The 22100-nt window shown below is 41.0% G+C and overlaps 1 protein-coding gene across 2 annotated transcripts in view; it reads right to left on the bottom strand.

Annotated features, from left to right (window-relative positions):
* Nucleotides 1-10378: 10378 nt before the first annotated feature.
* The window catches only part of LOC118289403 (homeobox protein Dlx4a-like), a 12437-nt gene continuing 715 nt past the window's right edge, over nucleotides 10379-22100 (bottom strand). The window contains exons 1-3 of one of the 2 annotated variants that reach the window (XM_035616374.2): nucleotides 21925-22100; nucleotides 18244-18488; nucleotides 10379-11510 (exon numbers count right to left, since the gene is read on the bottom strand). The exon at nucleotides 21925-22100 is cut by the window's right edge and continues 715 nt beyond it. In XM_035616374.2, coding sequence (XP_035472267.2) covers nucleotides 11268-11510; nucleotides 18244-18488; nucleotides 21925-22100 — 664 coding nt within the window. In that variant the 3' untranslated portion in view covers nucleotides 10379-11267. The remainder of the gene's footprint in view (nucleotides 11511-18243; nucleotides 18489-21924) is intronic. The other variant, XM_035616375.2, reaches the window with a different exon arrangement.

The raw sequence follows: 22100 nt of genomic DNA, 5'->3' as shown, positions 1-22100 counted from the left end.
TCAGGTTCATCTTTATGGAGCAGGCTGACCATAACTGTATCATCAGCAAGTTTAAGGATGTTCCTATACCCATGCTGGCTTCTACAGTCATTGGTGTAAAGAATGTAGAGGAAAAGGGACAGGACCAAATGTTGAGGAAAGCCAGTGGAAGAGGAGCGTTGCTCTGACAGAAGGCCATTCTATGTGTTAAAAAATCTGAAATCCAGCCCACAAGGCAGGGCTCCAGATAGTGACTAAAACGGTCGCCAATGCGACTAACTTTTTGATTTCTCCACCTGTTTTTCTGCCAGTCCCCAGTGGCGACCATCCAGACGCAAATATACAATACACGAAAACGAATAATTAAATTGGAATGGCTATATCTTTCATTTGCGTTACCCGCTAAACTCTCATCTCCTTACACCTGCATCTACCTGCCCTGCGGAAAACGGGTTTGGTTTCGGTCTCACATACATTAAGGTCGGTCTGTAACGTTACCAGCATGAAGATATTACCCAAAAGTGCAAGGATCAATGGAGTACATATACATTTATCAAATAGGCAAAGACGGCTTCAAGTGATCATTTTAGTTTTTTTTCTTTTTTGACATTTAGGATGCAGGGCGAACAAAGGTGGACAGTACAGAGGGGAAATAAAAGGTAAGGGAGACATAAGACATTGTACTCTGACATCAATATATTTTTGGCTTTAAAAATACATTTTTAAAGCCAAAAATAAAAGTCTGGCATGTGTGCCAGGACCTTCAAGCTGAATTTAGTGGTTTCAGTTGTGTGTGTGAGAGGTAATTCTGGAATATGTCCCTAACGGCCCCTCATAGTGCGGCCCACCACATGTGCACGCACACACAGGGCGTCCCGTTCCCACACACACACACACACACACACTGTCACACAAGCAAAAGCTCTGCAGTACCTCAGTTGCACTTAAAAACCGAGCAGGTATGTGTTTTTCGCACCGCATGGGTCAAGTTTAACAAGCAAATTTAAAGTGACCCCCTGCTGTTCATGACTTGTTTTGATTAATGTTGTTTTTTTTCGCCATCTCTCTCTCTCTCTCTCTCTCTCTCTTTCTCTTTCCTTCACTCACTCTCTCTCTCTCAATATTTCTCATTCTATGTCTCTCTCTCTCTCTCTCTCTGCTTTCTACTCTCCAGGAGGCCACATGCTGTCATCTGCCCAGTAGCAAGTTGTGAAGTCTTCGGTTTTATCGTTTTACATTTTTGTCCTCACGCGAGCCCCGCCATCTCTTTTGTTCAACTTCCACACGCTTGGTTTTCCTATTTTCCGGCATAAACAGCAATAGGCCTACACTCCGACAGAAGCTACACTGAAAATACAGAGACACGCAGACTTTCTTGTGTACGTCTCCTCTCGCCTTGATATTTTAAACATTAGAACGTTCTTGAACGGTCGTTTTTCCTCGATAAAAAAAGTCATATCACAGTCTGTGCTATTATCTCCCAGAATACTTAGTAAAACAGCATTACAGGGTTGCTTTGTCCCTGTTCTATCCCCTTCACTGTGTATATGGGGCTGTGGCGGTAATTTAAAAAAAAAAAGCTGGTTAAAACTATTTTACCTCAGCTGCTGATGTATGGATAGTATTGAGCCACATTATTAATTTTATTCAAACGTAAATCTGCACAACTTCATCATCAAAATGGAGCAAAAATGCCTCCTCTGGGAAAAAAAGCAACCTCTAAATGTGAGTCATATTGTTAGAAAAAGTTTGAGAGTGAAACGTTGTTTGTTATGTTTTGAATAGGATGACTTGATTCTATGCGCATGTTTCATTTCTTGACAAATCCACATTGTAGCGCACAGTTTCTGCTTGTGCTTGGACTCTATACTGTCACTTTTCTGTGACTGGTACACAGCTGTGCTCTGTGTAGCATCGTCTCTGCCCCCGAACCTGTTCTATTTTGCTCGGGGATCTGAATACCCGCCCTACCGCTTCCCCCTCACCTCTTCCACTGGTGACCAGGTCGAGCTCCATCTGTTTGGGGGACCGTCTCCCACGGTCCTGCATGCTTCCCATCGACCATGTTGCTACGAGGGGAGCGACTGTGTGGCGCACTAATACGTGGCGTGGACGGTGGGACACCCTGAGGTGCTGTCTGTGCACCTCATCAGAAGTGCTTCACACGGGAAGAGGCTTCAAGGACGAAGACGAAGTGGGTTGTTTTGGCTCCCCCACCTCCAACAACGCTCGGCACACAACTACTTCCCTGACCTGTGGCTCATCCAGGGGAGTCGTGTCATTCTGTCAGGGATACTTAGCGCATATACGGGCAGAGTGGAGGGAAATCAAGTAATACTCAACATATGAAACCATGAAGTCCCGTTAGCTAATCCGGCTGGAGGGAACCAAATCCCTGCTGTGCTCCAGGTGCTCCTTAAAGGAGACAAATTATGCCTTTTCAGTTATTCTCTTCGTGTATGTGAAAGGTCTGCAAAGTTAAAAAGCCCAATATGAAAACATTTTTACGGAAGTACATAAGGCATGTCTGGCGGCTAGTCAGGCACGCTCCCAACAAAGCAGGGTACAGCGAGAGAGAGATCTTCCTAAACACGCTGGAAGCAGTTGACCAATCACAATGGAGTGGGCCGGCTGGCCAATAAGAGCAGACTGGGCTTTGCCGGGAGGGAGGGGCCTTGAAGAGACAGGGACTTTCAGACAGAAGCTGAGAAGAGGAGCTGCAGGAATGCAGGTCAGTCTGAGGAAACGGATGTGTTCACTGAACATTATGTAAACGTTTTCAAGTAATAACCCAAATTAAAATGATGAATCTGAATATGCCCATAAAATGTTTCCTTTGAAACACGTTTGCTTATATACTCAAACATCGTCATGTATGTGGTTTAATTTCATTTAAATCTCTTATACAGAAGTTTCTATTGATTACTCCCAAGAAATTATTGTTTTCTGAATTACATTTTTTCCTTACATGGCTCTAGTATTCATACACACATCGTCAAACCAGTGACAATGAGGAAGATGATGGGGCAGGAAGAAGAAGAAGAAGAAGAAGCAGATATGCAGATAAAAGGATTTTCCTCAGCAACCTTTATCTCTGCAATGTGTCACTCCCGACTTCATTCAGTCGACGTTTGTTTGAAATTTGCCCTGAATTATTCATGGTCATTTGGTTCATGAATGCTTTTATGCATATTTGGTTGATGATGAAACACCACGTTGTGAATGCAAATATTAGGGGGCGCCATCAACTTTTCCTCAAATGAGAACTTGGGAATGTGATTTACGGAGCTGAATTGCTTCCTGTTAATAATCAAACAATTTAATTTCACATTTAAATAAACTTTTTTTAAATTTTAAAGGATAGGCAGTCCCTTCAGGGATGGCGCGATCGCAACAATCATTACTAATTAAACAAAAAACAAATCCGAGCATTTGAACGCGCAAAACCTTTCCGTCACTCACATGAACTTAAAGTGTCTGGCACTTCCCTGTGGCTACTTTGCTCGTGAGGCCCTTTGCTTTCTCTTCCTGTTTGCTGTTGTTGTGTCCTTTTTTCTGCAGACCGTTTGTGTTGTGTTTATGGTCCCTCAGCCGCCAAGGGGCTTCCATCAGTTCATTAGGACGACACGATGCGTCTGAAGTCTGCGGAGCAAAGTATTCCATAAAACCTCTTCGGTGTGAACTCTGCCAGCGGCAACAGGAGGCTGCCCCCTTTCGCAGATTAAATAAAACCAGGGCCTCGGAGAGATTCCATGGTGTGGCTTTTTGAAAGAGAGCTCTGATCCTCAAAAAAGAAGTTGAGGAAAGAGAAGCTCTGTAAAATAAATTAACTATGAGGGCTATTAAGGAATAGGCAAACAGTGCTATGCTTCCTCAAATAAAGAGGCTTTGCCCGAAATCTAAATAAGTTGCGTCATTCATATTTCTGTGGTCCGTTGATATCGTGACAACATGTTCAGGTTACCAAACATGTGTTTCCCTTTAAAAAAGACAGCAGTCAACAGTCTCCACCAGGTTTAAGAGGAAGAGGAAGAAAGTTTCCCACGTGAGTCCAACGGTGTATGAGGTCTTTGACTGTTACACCCAACTATTCACGTTCATGTACAAGTGACTGCGTCTTTGCTCAATGGACCAACGAGGCTGTATTGTTATAATAACGTTGTAATCAACAGATATAGGCACGTTTTGAAAGTGTTTGATATGTTTTTTGTTAATAATAACTAAATGATGTCACTTTGGCATCCGTTAATGGTGTATATTGTATAATTGCAACTCTACTGTCATTATTAAAGCACAGATATGACGTGTAAGTGACACAACTAGTCTTTTTATCTGGAAGGAATGAAAAAGCCAACATTAATAATTATTCATCAGCAAACATGAAACTACAATATTAACTGTTGCCAAACAGCTACACATGCTAAGAAACTATGCAAAAAATACCTTACCAAAATAAAATGGTTTGGCTTTTCATCCATCTGTGATGGAGGCCTGTCTCATACTGTATTTACTGAAATGTACAAAAGGTGCTTGAATCTTAAGTAAAATGTACAAAATGGGGTTTAAGTAGTCAATTTAATGAAAGATTAATTCAATAAAAAAAGAAATTGTATGTAAACACCCCATTAGTACACCTAATGGAGAGACTCCTAAAGTAAGGGGTTGTACATTAGGGTACAGTCTGTCTCACAACTTATACATGTGTTGGTTTTTGGTGCAAACTCCTTTTATCCAAAACACAAATATAAGCCTCACTACCTCCCCACTAAGTCTTCGGTTTTATCGTTTTACATTTTTGTCCTCACGCGAGCCCCGCCATCTCTTTTGTTCAACTTCCACACGCTTGGTTTTCCTATTTTCCGGCATAAACAGCAATAGGCCTACACTCCGACAGAAGCTACACTGAAAATACAGAGACACGCAGACTTTCTTGTGTACGTCTCCTCTCGCCTTGATATTTTAAACATTAGAACGTTCTTGAACGGTCGTTTTTCCTCGATAAAAAAAGTCATATCACAGTCTGTGCTATTATCTCCCAGAATACTTAGTAAAACAGCATTACAGGGTTGCTTTGTCCCTGTTCTATCCCCTTCACTGTGTATATGGGGCTGTGGCGGTAATTTAAAAAAAAAAAGCTGGTTAAAACTATTTTACCTCAGCTGCTGATGTATGGATAGTATTGAGCCACATTATTAATTTTATTCAAACGTAAATCTGCACAACTTCATCATCAAAATGGAGCAAAAATGCCTCCTCTGGGAAAAAAAGCAACCTCTAAATGTGAGTCATATTGTTAGAAAAAGTTTGAGAGTGAAACGTTGTTTGTTATGTTTTGAATAGGATGACTTGATTCTATGCGCATGTTTCATTTCTTGACAAATCCACATTGTAGCGCACAGTTTCTGCTTGTGCTTGGACTCTATACTGTCACTTTTCTGTGACTGGTACACAGCTGTGCTCTGTGTAGCATCGTCTCTGCCCCCGAACCTGTTCTATTTTGCTCGGGGATCTGAACACCCAACTATTCACGTTCATGTACAAGTGACTGCGTCTTTGCTCAATGGACCAACGAGGCTGTATTGTTATAATAACGTTGTAATCAACAGATATAGGCACGTTTTGAAAGTGTTTGATATGTTTTTTGTTAATAATAACTAAATGATGTCACTTTGGCATCCGTTAATGGTGTATATTGTATAATTGCAACTCTACTGTCATTATTAAAGCACAGATATGACGTGTAAGTGACACAACTAGTCTTTTTATCTGGAAGGAATGAAAAAGCCAACATTAATAATTATTCATCAGCAAACATGAAACTACAATATTAACTGTTGCCAAACAGCTACACATGCTAAGAAACTATGCAAAAAATACCTTACCAAAATAAAATGGTTTGGCTTTTCATCCATCTGTGATGGAGGCCTGTCTCATACTGTATTTACTGAAATGTACAAAAGGTGCTTGAATCTTAAGTAAAATGTACAAAATGGGGTTTAAGTAGTCAATTTAATGAAAGATTAATTCAATAAAAAAAGTATGTAGTGTGTATGTAAACACCCCATTAGTACACCTAATGGAGAGACTCCTAAAGTAAGGGGTTGTACATTAGGGTACAGTCTGTCTCACAACTTATACATGTGTTGGTTTTTGGTGCAAACTCCTTTTATCCAAAACACAAATATAAGCCTCACTACCTCGGCCGGTTGCAAATAGAGAGCTGATGTCATGCCCAGGCTTCCTTCCCTCACCTACAACCAGTCACCGAGCATTTATTTCACTCATCTTTCTGGGGTTTTCTCTCCATATTCCAAGACAATTCACCGTCCACCACACCAATCGCTGTTTGAATCTGAAGCTCTTCACGGTTTTAACAAAGTGGAAGAACAGCTTCTTTGTAAGCGCAGGAAATCTTGAGCTTCAAAAAAAGAAGAAGAAAAAAAAGTGCGGCAACTCGGGTACTAAGGCCCGTGGGAAGTGGGTCCATCCTCAAGGGGTCGCCACCAAACAGTGATCATTGACACACGTTTTCTTAACAAAAGGAAAGGAAAAACTGTCTGGAGCCTGGAGGAAGACTAAAGAGAAGGGGAATTACCAGACACTTTGGATTACGATGACATGACATGACACTGTCAATGATTCATCTCATGACTCCGCCATGTGTAGAACTGATAAGGTAAGACAGTAGGCTTTCCTTTAATGGCCCCGCCGCGGCATGGTGGCATTGAGCCTCTGCGAGGGAATTCAATTCTGAATTCTTCTTTGGGATATGTATTAGCCAGTCGAGTGTGTTAACCTCACCCCCCGACATTTTGAAGGGATAGTTCAGTGATTTTGTAGTGGGGTTGTATGAGATACTTATGCATAGTTAATATGTTACCGTATGGAGATGGTGATCAGCGATGTCATTTTACGTAGTTTGGAGGAGAAGTGGAAGCAGCGAAAGCCTGAGTCCCACTGTTTCAGAGGGGACCACCGAAAAAAGGTAGTTTTCGGCACATTTTTAAATGCTACCCTAAAAAAAAAAATCCATTCATTGTACGCTTAAGGATGTATTTTCTTCACTGCTTAAGTTCGCCACCAGACAGCCGTTTAAATTTGCGCCTTTTTTTTCAAACGTACTTCGGCAATGGATTATTACACCAACTCCAGTTATACATGGCCAAAGTACTCTTGAAACTCCAGCCAGTGCAGAGAATCAGCATATCACTCCACAGTTCTTCTTCTGTATACTCTGGTTCACAAAGGTATCCTCTTATGTCCACAGTGAATGGCACCTCTTCATCGCTTTCATAATCACTCACTTTTGTTTTCTTGTGTCTCTTGAATCAGCCGCGGTAGCTCTGAGTGGAACAGCTGATTTGCGGAGTGATACGCTGCTTCTTTGCACCGGCGCGATTTGGTAAGTAATACATGGCCTTGTAGTAGGCTTGAAAAATAATGTGCAAACTTAAACAGCTGTCTGGTGGCAAACTAAAGCAGTGAAAAATAATCTTTTGTTTGGTTCATTCAAGACCGCCGCACCCCTGATTAAAATATGTTCCCGCGGCCATGTACTTTACGTCATCATAACTTGGTTTGATCCATAATCAATAAAACTCACTAATGCTCTCTTCTATCGACTTTGTAGTTTTAATCTCTGCCATCAAAAACGTTTACAGTTTTCCGTCATCTCTGGCCTGCTTCATATTATGCCTAAACACATCAAATCAACTATGGTTTTGAATGTGGTTTTCTTACTTCTGAAACGGGACCCACAAATTCCAGGTTCACTTCGGATCTCTGTATCTGCATGGCTTTAGCGGGGTTACTACGGGACGTGTTGTGTGTATAGTGCTGCAGGAACGACTGATCCAAAGTTTTTGGTTTAGATTCCTTAAATAATGCCGGTGGATCTCACAAGCTCAAGACCTTTCCACGTTCCGCATTCACATTCACGCACAGTATACCCACTTTTCGTAGTAGCTAGATGGGTCTACGGAGGCTGTTGGGGACATTTAACGTTAAAACAGCGAACACGAAAGCCGGTTTACTCACCAGTCCATCTTCACAGTCTCATTGTGTTTGTATATTTGCACTCTTCCCAATTTTTATCAACTTCTTAAGAGGAAAGGCTTTTGCAGAAGAGGTAAGCATAAGAAAACACATTGCAAGCTTTAGTGATGACGGCATGTGGTTGTAGGTTGCTTCTCGTCCAACATTAGCTTTTTACCTCCAGTGTTTGTATTTAGGGTACAAAAATCATCATTTGTGAATATCATCTTGCAGGACTAGATGTCATGAATGTTTTTTTTGTCCCACTTTTTGTTGAGGGAACCAGGTTGATTCTAACTTCTGGGTTGGCCTGTAAACATAAGCCCTCCCTGTAGCCATATATTCTGGCCAGTACCTTTGAGACCAGAGCAGGCCAGCAAGATCTCCCAGTTTAGCATGGATAGTGCAGTTGGATGGTCAATATTATATACATTGAGTGTATTCATATATGCAGTAACCTACAACATAAGCTAGTATACAGACCACCCACACAGTTTATTGTTTTAATTTTTATCAGCTCCATCTCTCATCCTTCAAAGAAGACTTGGAATTTTTGAACCCACGGTGCAACAGTGCCTCTGCCAGGAAAAAGAAATAATAATTTTATCACCTTTTAAGATACCCTCAGACATAAATGCCCCCCCCCACACCGCACCTCATGGAAAAAACGCTAACCACAAACAGCATAATACAGCATAGTATTCATGCCTTGTTTTAATTATTGACCAGATCAATTTGTTGTGAAAGGATTAGCCCTGACTAATCCAGTTTGATGTAATCCTATCCCTTTTCCTTCAGGGCCAGGGGCAGAAGGATATTCCCTTGACTGACAATTACAGATAATTACAGCGTCAGAGCGAAAGCTTTATTTAACAAGCTGTGTCCTAAATTACCTATAATTGACGTGGTCATTTTATAAAATCATTGACAATGTTTGACGACTCTTTTTGCCTTTCCAGATGTTTAAAGGGCCAAAGATGTGACCCGCTCCTTCTGATTTATGACCCATGAGAAAATGGCTCCAGGCCACTTGGGCACAAAAAGGCCTTGCATCGAGAAGGAATATGTTGTTTTAGCAATGCATTACTGAATGACTAATTCAGACTAATTCTGATGCAATCTGTTAGAGGCAAAAAACAAATTAAAACCTATGCTGGATGTAAATTGAGTGGGTGGCAATGATAACTGGCCCATAGCAAATATATTATAACATATTAATTCAGTATTTTACTGTAAGATGTTATTGAGTCATGAAATTAGTTTTCTTTCTCAGAAAGGGAGCAGGATTAACAATTGTGAAAAAAAAAGTGTTGGGATGAAACAATTAAAATGACAGAAGCCACTGGAGAATATTAAGAAAAATTAAAAAAAAAAAGCTTCATAATCACAACTGTAGAACCACAATTAATGGAACCATGGCAACATCTCTGCATGATCTAGTAACCCATTATTTACTACCAAGACGTCCAAACCCATTAGAAATGTCTTTCTGGTGACAAAACTGAACAATACCCAGAGGGAGTGTGAGGCCCAATTATATTTAATTCCGTCAATTAGATGAATTATGAGAACTGTAAAATCAGCACATTAGTCATAACTGACTTGGTGTATGTTATAGTTTTATACATATAACCATTTCAAATAATTGCATTTTCTTTTTGGTTTGATCTTTTTTTAAGACCTTTTTTCAATAACAATAATTTCACATATATATAGATATATTTTTACTCAATTAAGACTCAATGATGCAATAAAGTATCTGTGTCCATTCAGTGTATTTTCCCATACACACCTAAAAAGAGGCTAGTACCATAAAATGGTTGTTTGCTCTCATCCCTTATCAGAACCCATGTCGATGCCATGATCAACTGTTTCATAATGGCTCTTTATAGGTCTATAAGCTTTATAGAACCATTATAATGATACACAAAACCCTGTCAGAATTCATAGAATACACACAATAGTCAGAATCAAAAGATTTGTAATCCTTTGTTGCTCAATTGGATCTGTTTGTAGTGTCTGTAAATCAGAAGGTTCTCTGAGTCTGTGACTTTCAATTTAGAACAACTACAGTAAAAAAAATAAGCCCAGAAAAAGCCCCCAAGTTTATCTTCCCAACTGTAACCCGCTGAAAAGACAGAAAAAAAAACCCAGGAAATGTCCAAACTTGGAGATGCAGAGCTTGCATCAGCTTTGAGTTGTAGCTTTATCCAAAAAACGTCTGGAGTTGCTCTGGAGGCAGAAAATAGACAAATGGCTGAAAATAATCTTCCTCTTATCTTCCTCTTATAAATATAAGGTTGAATCCATAAGTAGTTAAAACAAGCCATTGTCCCATTCAGTGTAGTGGGGGGGGGGGAGGGGGGGGGGGGGGGGGGGGGCGAATCTAAGCTTACTTACAAAACTCCTGTAAACAACAATGTGTCTTCATACGTTTGCTCCAGAGGGCTATGGCTCTGTGTCCCACTTATACTCAATTATTTGCTCAATCTAATGTGAACCGTAGACTGTTTATTAAGATGGACGACAGGGCAGCTCCCCAAAACTGAAGCCAAAACATTTTGATCGCCCCCTGGTGGCTGGCTGTGGTTTATGTGTTAAAGCCCACCTCCTCCATGTTAGCAAATGGGACATTGGCCAAGCTTATAAATTGAAGTACACACCAAATAATTTTGTTTTTCCAAAGATGGTTTCCGTCATTAAGTCAGTTCTTAGCACATGGATTGTATGTTGAATTCTTCATGTTTTGGATAAGTTGGGTTTTAATTAATTATTTGATGCTATTAAATAAAGTGAAACATCATCATTGACAGTTGAGACTCACAATTGGTTGAGTACTGGCGGGACCTCGACACTGTGGCTCCCAACCACGATCACTACTGCGTGCACTCTGGCTCCATATGACGTCAAAGGGACAAGATGGCGGCTCTTGTATCCGGGATATTTTGGCTTCAATATTTTAGCATGTGAGTAAACATGTTGCTTTTTAATTCGTAAATTTAAATTAATATTTTGTACGGAATTTTTAATGTTTCGTGTTAGAATAATATACATTTTATCTTATCTATGTCCCTTTTCCTTTTTCAGCTTAAAGAGACCTATACACAGTATCTGTTCACCACACTACATCCCTGACTATTTTTGCCTCCAGAGAAGCTCAGACTCAAAAAAATTGTCTGTATGCCCAATGGCTCCAGTCAGGTTGCTGGCACGAATCCATAATTTGTCCTGGAAGTGTTGCATCCTCCTGCCTGTCACATCATCTGAGTCCTTGGCATGGAGTCCTGCTGGTGCCCGGGGTACCAGTGCCCAAAATTGTTCATATATCCTCCGGAGTGGACCGGTGCACCTTTGGCGGCCATGCTGATGTCCCACAGGGAGCAGGGAGAGGAGGAGGACGGCGCTGGAGGGGCTAGGTGGTCTCCCTCGGGTCCGCAGGGTCCGTTCTTCATGATCTTCTTGTATTTGGACCGTTTGTTTTGGAACCATATTTTCACCTGAGAGACAAGGAAAGGGAAAGAGTTGATAAGAAATTATAGGAGGATCCAAATAATGGCCTTTATTTTGACAGTCGGCAGTAGAGAGGAGTGGAAAGAAGAAGGAGGGATTACATGCAGCAATTGGTCTTCATTTGTGTACACTCAAACTGGGGACCATGTAATTATAAGATCACTGGCCTCATGTTAGAACGGTTTGTGTGGCAGATTTGTATCTGAAGTCGTGCGTACCAGTGATTAAGGAGAACTCCCGACAACTTTCTCGTACTTTGAGTCCAGACCTGTCGCAAGAGTCGCGCAAATTAGTCTGCCGTTAATCAAACCAACCTTTTCATCACTTTGAAGCAATTATTCATTATATATAAATTAGATAAGAAGTATAAAATCTAATCAACAGAAAGCAAAGCCTTAAATGCTATCTTTTGGGGGGTTGATTATGCTCACTTGCCATCCTTGTGCACGCTCGCTCGACAGGTGCTACACAGGCGTTTACCAGGATGATTATGGACATGTGATGCGTTTTAGGTTGTGTAGGTTAGGTCGTTGTATATTGAATATCAGAGAGCAGCATTCATTCCACATTGACATTCACATCTACCTTTAATCAGTGATTTTGACCCTTAACCTATAGCGTAAGGTGTGTTTATTTCGCAAATGATAACAGCCTTTTAGCTGAAGTAGCCATTTTGTGTAAAGAAAGACATAACACATCTACAATCCCACTAAAAATTCAAACAAGAAGCAGCAGCAACACAACTGTGGCAAACCATGAACACAAACGCAACAGCGATGCAGTACGTGGATGTGAAGTTCCCAATGCTCTACAGTTGTGATTAAAGGCTTTAATAAAGAATAAGTGCAAGTTTGACGCTGTCAAAATCCAAATCTTCCCCACGCCGAAAGCTTTCGGCATTAAATTAATGCTTTTATAATCAAGCTTCTAACACCCAAAAGTGTAATTAATAGTGTTGATTTGAACTCAAACTAAAGCAAGCTAATGACACGCTGCAGTGACCTAAATAAACATGTTATATTAATTTATATTACACATCAAAAACGTGGAAAAGGTATGACGAGGCTGTAACTAGACCCACTTTTGTACACTAGCAGCACGACCACACCTTTGAGGATACAAGCGCTGTAAAATAACCTACACTTAGGTAATAATGAGCAGTGCAGACAAACAGTTGCTCGTAAAATGTTACGGCGTGACAAGCCAACAGTAATAATATAACACACAAAAATACCATCAATGAAGCATATAATAACACCACTGCCTTCTGACTACCACATACACCCCCCCCCCCGTACTGTTCTACGAATATTGTGATACGACCGGGGTCATTGTAGGACACTGTTATTCCTATAGAGGCATATGGTTAATCCCTTGAGGATTATAAGCGGCATTAATCACAACATTTGAGGCTGTAATATTAAATTATAATATACACTTAATACACCGTCCAACGGTGACACTGTGTGAATAATAAGACATGATGCTATTTGAATAGACCAAAATATCGAGCTAAATATAACACCATTAATCTGGGGTTGGAGATAATTCGGTTATGTTGTTTTTGATATGATTGGCATGTTCTCGGTTTCCAGCGTGCTTGCAAATTGAGCATCAATTTACACGAATATGCCTCTCGGGCAACCTGTCAACTTAGCGGGACCAAATGAATCATGAATAATTACACACAGTCAGCGAAGGATACTTTTGTCTGAAACATGTTTTAACTGTGCCATAAAGGACAAATAAAACAAAGGGCCAAAGGACCCTGGCTAGCAACAGAGAAGAGAAAGATAAAAGAGTGAGGCAAAGGGGAGAAAACAATCCTGGCGCTAAAATTGTTTTCTCCTCCGCTCTGACAGTCCTGGGAATTATAACTCTGGGACTTTATGGGTTTTCATGAAGATGGTTGAAGTGGTTTATGGAAGATATTCTATTCTATAAAAAAAAACTACTTTCAGACTGGATTTAATTGACTCTAAATATATGGAAAAAATTACCCAGTAATCCAAAACGACACCCAACTTTCACACCCAGCTTTGAGCTCACACAGCCAAGAAGTCACGTAGAGCAAGATTTGACATTTAATTTGATCGCTATTGTTCCAGCGTATCTGCTCACGTCATTCACAGCCTGTTACAAGTAAGTATGGATGGTGGCAAATGCATAAAGTTTAACTATTGTTTCATAAATGGGCAATACCAATATAACTATACCACATAAATGCTATAATTTGGACTGTAAATTGCAACTTTCTCCAAATTCTGCACTTCCTTCGGAGAAATTCTACAGTTGAAAAAGAAAAAAAACATATCTCCAAACGAAAGAATTGTGAACCTTATTCATATAATCTATAGTCTCATGTAATAAAAGTGACGGCCACCAAACGACAGTGCCTGCAGTATAGTAACTACGTCCTGGACCCGCACAACAGATGAAAAACCTTAAGTGAGTATGCGGAGCATATCTTATGAGCCCAGGAGTCAATCAACAGCACGTTAAGTTAATGCAGCCCCAGTGAGAGGATTTCTGCTGTAATTATTGGTTTCATATTCCAGCAGCAACACAGAGCTGACAGCTTCCCTAAAAGCGTGGCTAATGACATCAGGGGAGGAGGGTGGCTGAGAGGCAGTCCAGGTGCCTCTAAGTGTGTGTGTGTGTGTGTGTGTGTGTGTGTGTGTGTGTGAGTAAACATATTCTTCCATTGATTTGCAGTGTGTGTATGAATATTTCATAGTGGTGTCTTATGAGGTTTTTTAAAAAAAATAAAAGGCATCCATTTGGTGAGGTGGGCATGTGTGTGTGTGTGTGTGTGTGTGTGTGTGTGTGTGTGTGTGTGTGTGTGTGTGTGCGTGCGTATGTGTGTGTGTGTGTGTGTGTGTGAGAGGGTGAGAGAGACAGAGAGGGTGAGAGAGAGAGAGATTAACTGAGATAGAGAGTGGGAGAGTTTCGGGGGAAAATGTTAGAACTGTGCTACGTGCCATTTCTCAGCTGCGTCTGGGAACATTAGAGATTTCAATGCAAAGTGGTCAGTGGTTGGCTGGCGGCCTAATGGCATGAAGGGTGGATAGAGATGTGGTGTATGATCCCTATCTTACAATGTGTGTGTGTGTGTGTGTGTGTGTGTGTGTGTGTGTGTGTGTGTGTGTGTGTGTGTGCGTGTGTTCCATTTGTATGTGTAGTATTGATACTCCAGTAGAGTATTATAGTAGTACACTGACCCCAAAATACTGTTTCCTGTACGCAACCATTAAAAAAGGAGCGGTTGCGAATGATTTTTCACTGAACGTCCCAAATCAGTCTTTGTGCGATCTAGAAGTCTAGAAGTGCTGTATGGTTCGAAATCCAACCCAACTTGTGCTAAACCACAATTTTGTTTTTGGGTTCGTGTAAGACCGGAGTTAAAGTGAATAAGACTATTGTCGAGATGGGGCTAAGGTTGGGCAACTCATGCTTGCTTAAAATAATAATACCACATTTTGGGAATGATAGACAGGAAGCTGCATTCACACTGACAAAAAGGCTGTGCTTACAAAACAAAACAGGGTGTGTGTGTTTGCTGTGTCATTTATGAGACAGTAAAAAAGTCAATTTGGAGTAAAGAGTAATGTTTTGGATGCCAAAACGGATCCCAGCGTAATACGACGAGAGGGTTTTATAAATCTGGAAAGCCATCACAGCAGCTTCTCTTTTATCTTTCATCATGGTGAACTTGCAAACGTCAGGAAAAACAGCTTTCATGTTACAAGGCAATGCACCGGGAGAAGATGTATGACGGGCAGAGAGGTCACCGGGAAATAAAAACTGCACGCGTAGAATGACCAGCCACATCTGATCAAAAAGTTTTAAAAGTTCAGTAACTTTGCCCCCAAATGATGTCCCGAGTTATTCCTGCGTCACTTGTGGAGGTTACACGTTCCTCTTTCACCAGCGCAACGGGGCTGCGTTTCACACGCGAAGATGGACTGTTTGTGTGAACGCAGCCTAAGGCCACAGTCGGCAGCTGGTTAGCTTAGCTTAGCACATGCACAAGGAACAGATGGAAACAAGTTGCCGGGCTCTGTCCAGAGCTACCCCATTGTGCTCGTGTTTGTTTAATCTGTCCAAAAGTCAGGGTTGTGAAACAGGTTGCACTTTTACCAGGAATTACGTGCTGGATTTATTGGGGGGGGGGGGGGTTTCCGCTGACTTGCTGGACTCCGGAAACCGGACTCACTGCTGACTTTAGTCTCTCAAATAACCTGTGAATCCAGTTCACAAACGATGGGAAACCGCTTTGTAGCATTTTTACAGCTAAAATAATTCTCATCTTGACGATACAACAACAACAAAAAGAAATCAACCATCTTCAAACACTGCACTACATTCTTCAAACTACATTCATTTATCCTTTAATTTGCAGTCTGGTATATGTCATCGTCTGGCACACTGTAAAGATACACACAGCACTTTCCCTGATCCAAAATACCTCAGAGCAAAGAAAGATAGAAAATACAAAGCAAGCACGCTTCGTTTGTGAGCATGCGTGTATGACTTGCAGCAGGCCGCAGTCGGAGCCACTTTGCCACTACAAAAGGCAAAAAACAAATGAATGGATCATCTCGTACTCGCAGTGTAAACATAGCTGCTGTGGTTAATTCATACAGGATTAGGGCCGTTCATCTGATGACATTAGCTGCTTATGTATACTTAGTGCACGGGCGCACGCGCGCACACACACACACACACACACACGCACGCACACACACACACACACACATACACGTGTCATATTTCAGGTGAGGTATTCCCAAACACTCCGATCTAATGTTTCCTCAATGGGACACCTGCTCACACCTGGTTACTGATTTTTCAAATATGACCTGGTGCTCCCCGGTGCCAAAAAAATAAAACTGTTAATAGACAGTTTATTATCACTCTACATTTTTGACACTGCCGTTTAAAAAAACAGTTGGTAAGAGAAATGTTTCATTTCAATTTTGCAATAATTACAAAAGAGCTACAAAAAAACAAGACAAACTTCTGAAGAAAGAAGACTTGCAGGTATAGCCTAAATAATAGCCTCAAACTAGGCTAAAGTTAAAACAAACTTTTATATAAACCTGCATGTCATTTAAAAAAAATTATATATATATAATTTTGAATGACCTAGTTCAGTAATAATTCAACGTCACTAAACAAGGAAGTGATGAGGATTGACGCACCATCGTGCAGTAACTCCTGCTTCAACTGACTGGTTTAACTCAGCATTTTGCTTTGGTGGAATTCAATTTTATCAAGTTAAACCATCAAGTCTGATCAAGTACTAAAAGTGATTTTAACTAATGGATAATATTTGTGCTAAAAGTAGGTGAATGGACACCCAGCGTAATTCCTAAAAGCTATGGACAGTAAATATAAAAAAATAAAGTCATTTTCTCAAACTAACTAGTTAAATGGGAAAGAAAGGTTTTAAATATATATACTGTATGTATAAATATATATATATATATATATATAACAATATATATGTTTTGATTGAAGCATTTTGTGACCAGAAAGTGGGCAGTAATGTACATGAAATCCTCTATGAAATATATGATAAGGCATATTTGATTACAGTAAATAGTGATTGTTCAAAAGACTTGTAAGGATATCAATTATTATTATTAGCACAGGTTTAAACTCCTTAAATAGTCATTTACAGATGGGAAAAAGAGGAAAGCAAATACTTGTGGAATAGTGAGTGTAAAGTTAAAAAAAAGAAAAACAAGAATAAGGGCTTTTAACAGCTGCATAAAAGTCGGGTCACTATTGTGGCGAATTTGATCTTCATCCATAATAATATGTCGTGACTTACTGATGAACTGCAAACATTCTACTTGACAACGTGACCCAGCATCCAGTGTGGACTCACTGACTTCATGTGACAGACAAAATGGCTGCCATTAGCCTTCTATTTTCCCATGACTGCACGTGTGTGCGTGTGTTCACCGTCACACCCAACACACTCACACATGCGTACACACAGGCGTGAGCCCTGTTGTCTTCAATTTCTGATTTGCATATATCTTGTTTCCTTGTCATCTTTGCCTTTTATTGTCTCAGATTTATTTCATGACAAACGCTCACATGACCGCTTCACAAGATATTTAATTATAGGCTATCGCAGTCGATGACAGTATCTGATTACACGCAGAGGGAGACGTGTGACACCTGTGAGCAAGAATGCACCGCTGCCTGTTTGGGCTTTTATTCTGCCCTTCGCGATCCTCTCACTGGGACGGAAAGACTTTTAATTGCGAAACCATCACGCCTTTAGATAATGGATCAAGCCTGACCCCTCTAATTGTCCTAATTTTTTGCTTGTGTTTTAAATCACCACGCACATAGAACTATATTTTATATAATAGTACGATAATGCATTCCTGTGATAATTTAGGAAAACTCCCTCCGTGTTTATTTGTACAAATTTTGAATAGTTAGGGAGAGGTGATGCAAACACACCCTCAATTTGAAAAATTAGTCAACACCTTTGATAATATTAAAATCTTTCCGTTTGTCATTGTGCCTATATGACTTTTGAACCTTCAGCGATGTAATGATTTTTCTTTAAAAATCACCCGTTTTTCTTTGCATGCATTCAAAACATTTTCTTTTTGAGTCCAAGCTGGTTTATTTTGTGTGTGTGTGTGTGTGTGTGTGTGTGTGTGTGTGTGTGTGTGTCTCCTGCCGTGTTACCTGTGTCTGCGTCAGGCCCAGCTTGGCGGCCAGGTCGGCCCTCTCGGGCAGGGCCAGATACTGGGTCTGCTGGAAGCGCTGGTTGAGCGCCTGGAGCTGTAGGCTGGAGTAAATGGTCCGAGGCTTCCTGATCTTCTTCCCCTTCCCGTTCAGCCTCACCTCCCCGTTCTCTATCACCGCCGTGGGCTTCTCGTGCTCTGGGGAGGAGGAGGAGGAGGAGGGGGGAGAGGAGATAAATGTCCACCCTGGGGTTTTCGGTGGGGAAACACAAGTTGGACTTTAGCGCTACAGGGGGCCGTCACACAGGAACAGAGACACAGAGGCACTCAGGAATCACGGACGTCATTGTGTCTGGATGTGGAGTGGGATGAGGACTTGTGTGACGGGAACTTCATGAGTCCGAGCTGCTATCAGCTCTGGGAAAAAAATATACTGTATGCACATGAAATGGAATGTGCAGCATGGTAAAATTGAATACATGATGTGTTTACTACTGTATGATGCAGGTTAGAAGTTAATCCTCTTTGTCGTCCCCAGTTAGGTTTCCAGTTCTTCAGCCGTACATGTTACTCAAGCCAAGAAATCTTGTGCCTCTTTTTTTTTCTCCTTTTTTTTTTTTTTTCAAGAAAGCAAATACAACTGTGCATGTTAGCCCACACTGATTGTTGTTATGACATGAGCTCCTAGCCCGCAGTGGCAGGAGAGAACAGCTGTGGACAAGCCAAGGCCCCACAAGACGTTCGCACCGTGTAACTGAGCTGCAGCCCACGCAACCGGGAGAGAGACGCCCGCCGGAGTTCACCGACGGCGGACAAGAGCGCAGACAAAGGACACTTGGAGGGGGAGATAGAGAGAAGACCCAAAGGACGGAGTTTCACCTCAGAAAGGAAAACTCAAGTACATTTTTCAACTGGCACAATTGTTTTGCACTCTTGTTTTGATGTAGTTTGCTTCACCGCCTCGTTGTTGGGGGTCTACTACACTGCTGTATGTGTGAGATTGATAAGTCATGATGATCATAATAATAATAGTGGTAAATCTTTTCCTTCCACCCCCCCCCGCCCCCGTACTGTTATTACCCTAACTACCACACAATGTGTTCAATTTCAACATCTGAACAAATTGGACTTATGGTAGATAATACAGGAATAACCGTGAAGCCATGTTTCATTTGCGCTGTGTGTCGGCCGGTGTTGATTCCTTTTTTTGTTTGCCAAAAAAAGTCATGGTCAGAAAAAAAACACGTACCATTTGTCAGAGCTAGTTATGTCCTTGCAAGACCTATTACGAACAAACTCATTTTGGGAAGTGTGTGTGTGTGTGTGTGTGTGTGTGGGGGGGGGGCAGTGCTGTCACACTCGTCACAGATACAGAGTGAGTTTAACACGTCGTCTGTTTTCAGAAACAATGTTCTAATAAATTTTGTGAAATACAATTATGAAAAAAATATTTTAAGTGTGTTTCCTACTCGGAAGTCTGTTTATTCATTGAAGAAAACATTGAGCATATTTTCTTTTCGATAACACACACACACACACATTACATATATACGTCACCACATATATTTATATATATACACATATACAGTGTATATATACATTGTTTATATACAGTATATACGTATACATATGTGACATATACTGTATCATATATACTGTGTGTATATATACTGAATATGTATGTGTGTGTATATATATATATATACCTATAAATATATATGTATTTACTGTATATATATGTATGTAGAGACGGGCTGCGAAGGGAGATAAAAGTGCTGATGTGGGGAGGTCATTGATGTCTGTCGTAAAAAAAAATCTTTTGAAAGTAGCTTTTGATTTTTTTTTTTACTGATTTACAGCCCCACAGTGAACAAGGTGCAAAATGAAATCACTTTAAATGAGAATAAACTTTATCATAGTTTATTTCTTTTCTACCTTGTTATATTTGTGTATATAAGTTTTTAGTGAAACAACGTCTCACTACTTCTGCGGGCAGCATTGTCATTTTTCATGTATTTTGGCGTCTGTCAGACATAAAAGGTAAAGAAAGATAAAAGATGAGCGCGAGAACAGAAGAGAGTCAGCAAAAATGAACCAGAATAGAGCTGGACTAAGAAGATTTAAGGAGGAGGGCCCGGGTGTCCAGGACCCCAAACACAACATTTGAGCGAGCAGTACATTTTTTTTGTCTGCTCAGAAGAAAGAACGAAAAAGAAATTGATAATTTTGACACTAAACAAAGATGTGTTTGCCTGCAGTCAAGTATTTCTTCCATTAATTGTGTACAAATAAGACTTGTATAATTATAATTAATATTATTATCATTATTATTGGTTACAGTAGAAGGATATGAAGAGCATATATGTCAGTAATTAATGTAACATACAGTATGATAGTTGACACAGCCACTTTAGTCTGCATTAAAATGTTAAGTGTGCAGATGCTCTTCACTGAACATTCCAAAAATCTGCACAGTGGCGGATCATGTCAAATGAGTGGATCATATGAATTTAATCTCTATTTGCTATTTTGTAATGTATGTAATTGATGTGCTACATACATCATATGTTTGTATGTTTTTTTTAAATATAACTTTGAATATATATATACATATAAGCTATCAAATACAATAGTAACTGTATAGCCTATAGTGAACATTTCAAATAGAATGACCTGCATGTGAATTTGCAATCAAATTGTGTCGCTTTTTTTAAAAAAAAAATGATCTGTGGTAAAATTGTCTGTTTCCGCAAAGGTCAAGTTCATCAATGTTTTATTTTGAAAGTTACTTTGAATCTACAGTGTGCTTGAAATATGTCTGGTTCAGTGAACGTGTTTTTGTTTGATTAAGTCACGAATTAATTCCGTTGAAACGGACAGGGGCACATTTGTGTTATTATTATTATTATTATTATTATTATTCATAATCGGAATGATATTATTATTACCATTACATCGACTATACTCTTGACAGGGGGAGCGCAGGCGGGGAGGGAGGCCGAGACGTGGCTGGCGCATGTTCCTCGGGACACGGTGGGTTTGGAGCGCGCGCGGCTCCCGGGGCCGCAGCGGGACACCACAGGGCCGCTGTCGGCTGCTGCGGGCCTCAAATTCATCTTGTGTCCGACCCCAAAGTACACCCCAACACACCCCAACACGACGCTGCGGCGGCCCCGCGTGTGTGGATCCAATTACCCCACTGCACTGTGGTTTATGTCCATGTTTTCTTTACAGACAATTGACGCGTCGGTTATTCGCGTGGCCCCTTAACGGAGACATCTGCGAAGAATAACTCGATTGTCCTCGTCTCGGGGTCTAATGGGCAGTCGCCGCCGCCGCGCCGCTCTTTCTTTAAAAAAACCCACACACAAGAAACATTATCTGGGTGTTTTTGAATAGCTCTATATTTTTGGGGGGGAGCTCAGTCAAAAAAACAAAAAATCAAATGCGCTCATGGAACAAAGTGATGCTCTCTTCCCATTTTCTTTCCTCCCTCACTTTTCTTTCAGATCATTCTGCTCCACCACCTGAGAAGTCGATGAAACCTCATTGTTCGGGCCTGTGTGCTGAGATTCCACGTGGTAAACACTCGGTCGTACTGTTGACAGTGACTGTGGCGCGCAAAGAAAAAGTGCAATCACCGCCTTGGTCAAAATACAGCGCGCAAAAAAAAACAACTTACCGGCATCCTCCAGTCTGGTGTGTCCGAGCGCGCCGCCGTGACCCCCGTGCTGGTACGGCAGGTAGGCCCCGGGGTGGTGCGCGCTCACGGGGCTGTGGTACGGCGGGTATCCCAGCGGGCGACCGTACGAGGATGCGCCGGAGGAGAAGGGCCCGTCGTGCTGCGACGGCCCGACG

The sequence above is a fragment of the Scophthalmus maximus genome, chromosome 17 (assembly GCF_022379125.1).
Source record: "Scophthalmus maximus strain ysfricsl-2021 chromosome 17, ASM2237912v1, whole genome shotgun sequence".
NCBI classification, from domain to species: Eukaryota; Metazoa; Chordata; class Actinopteri; order Pleuronectiformes; family Scophthalmidae; genus Scophthalmus; species Scophthalmus maximus.
This window is presented reverse-complemented; position numbering and strand designations above follow the sequence as displayed.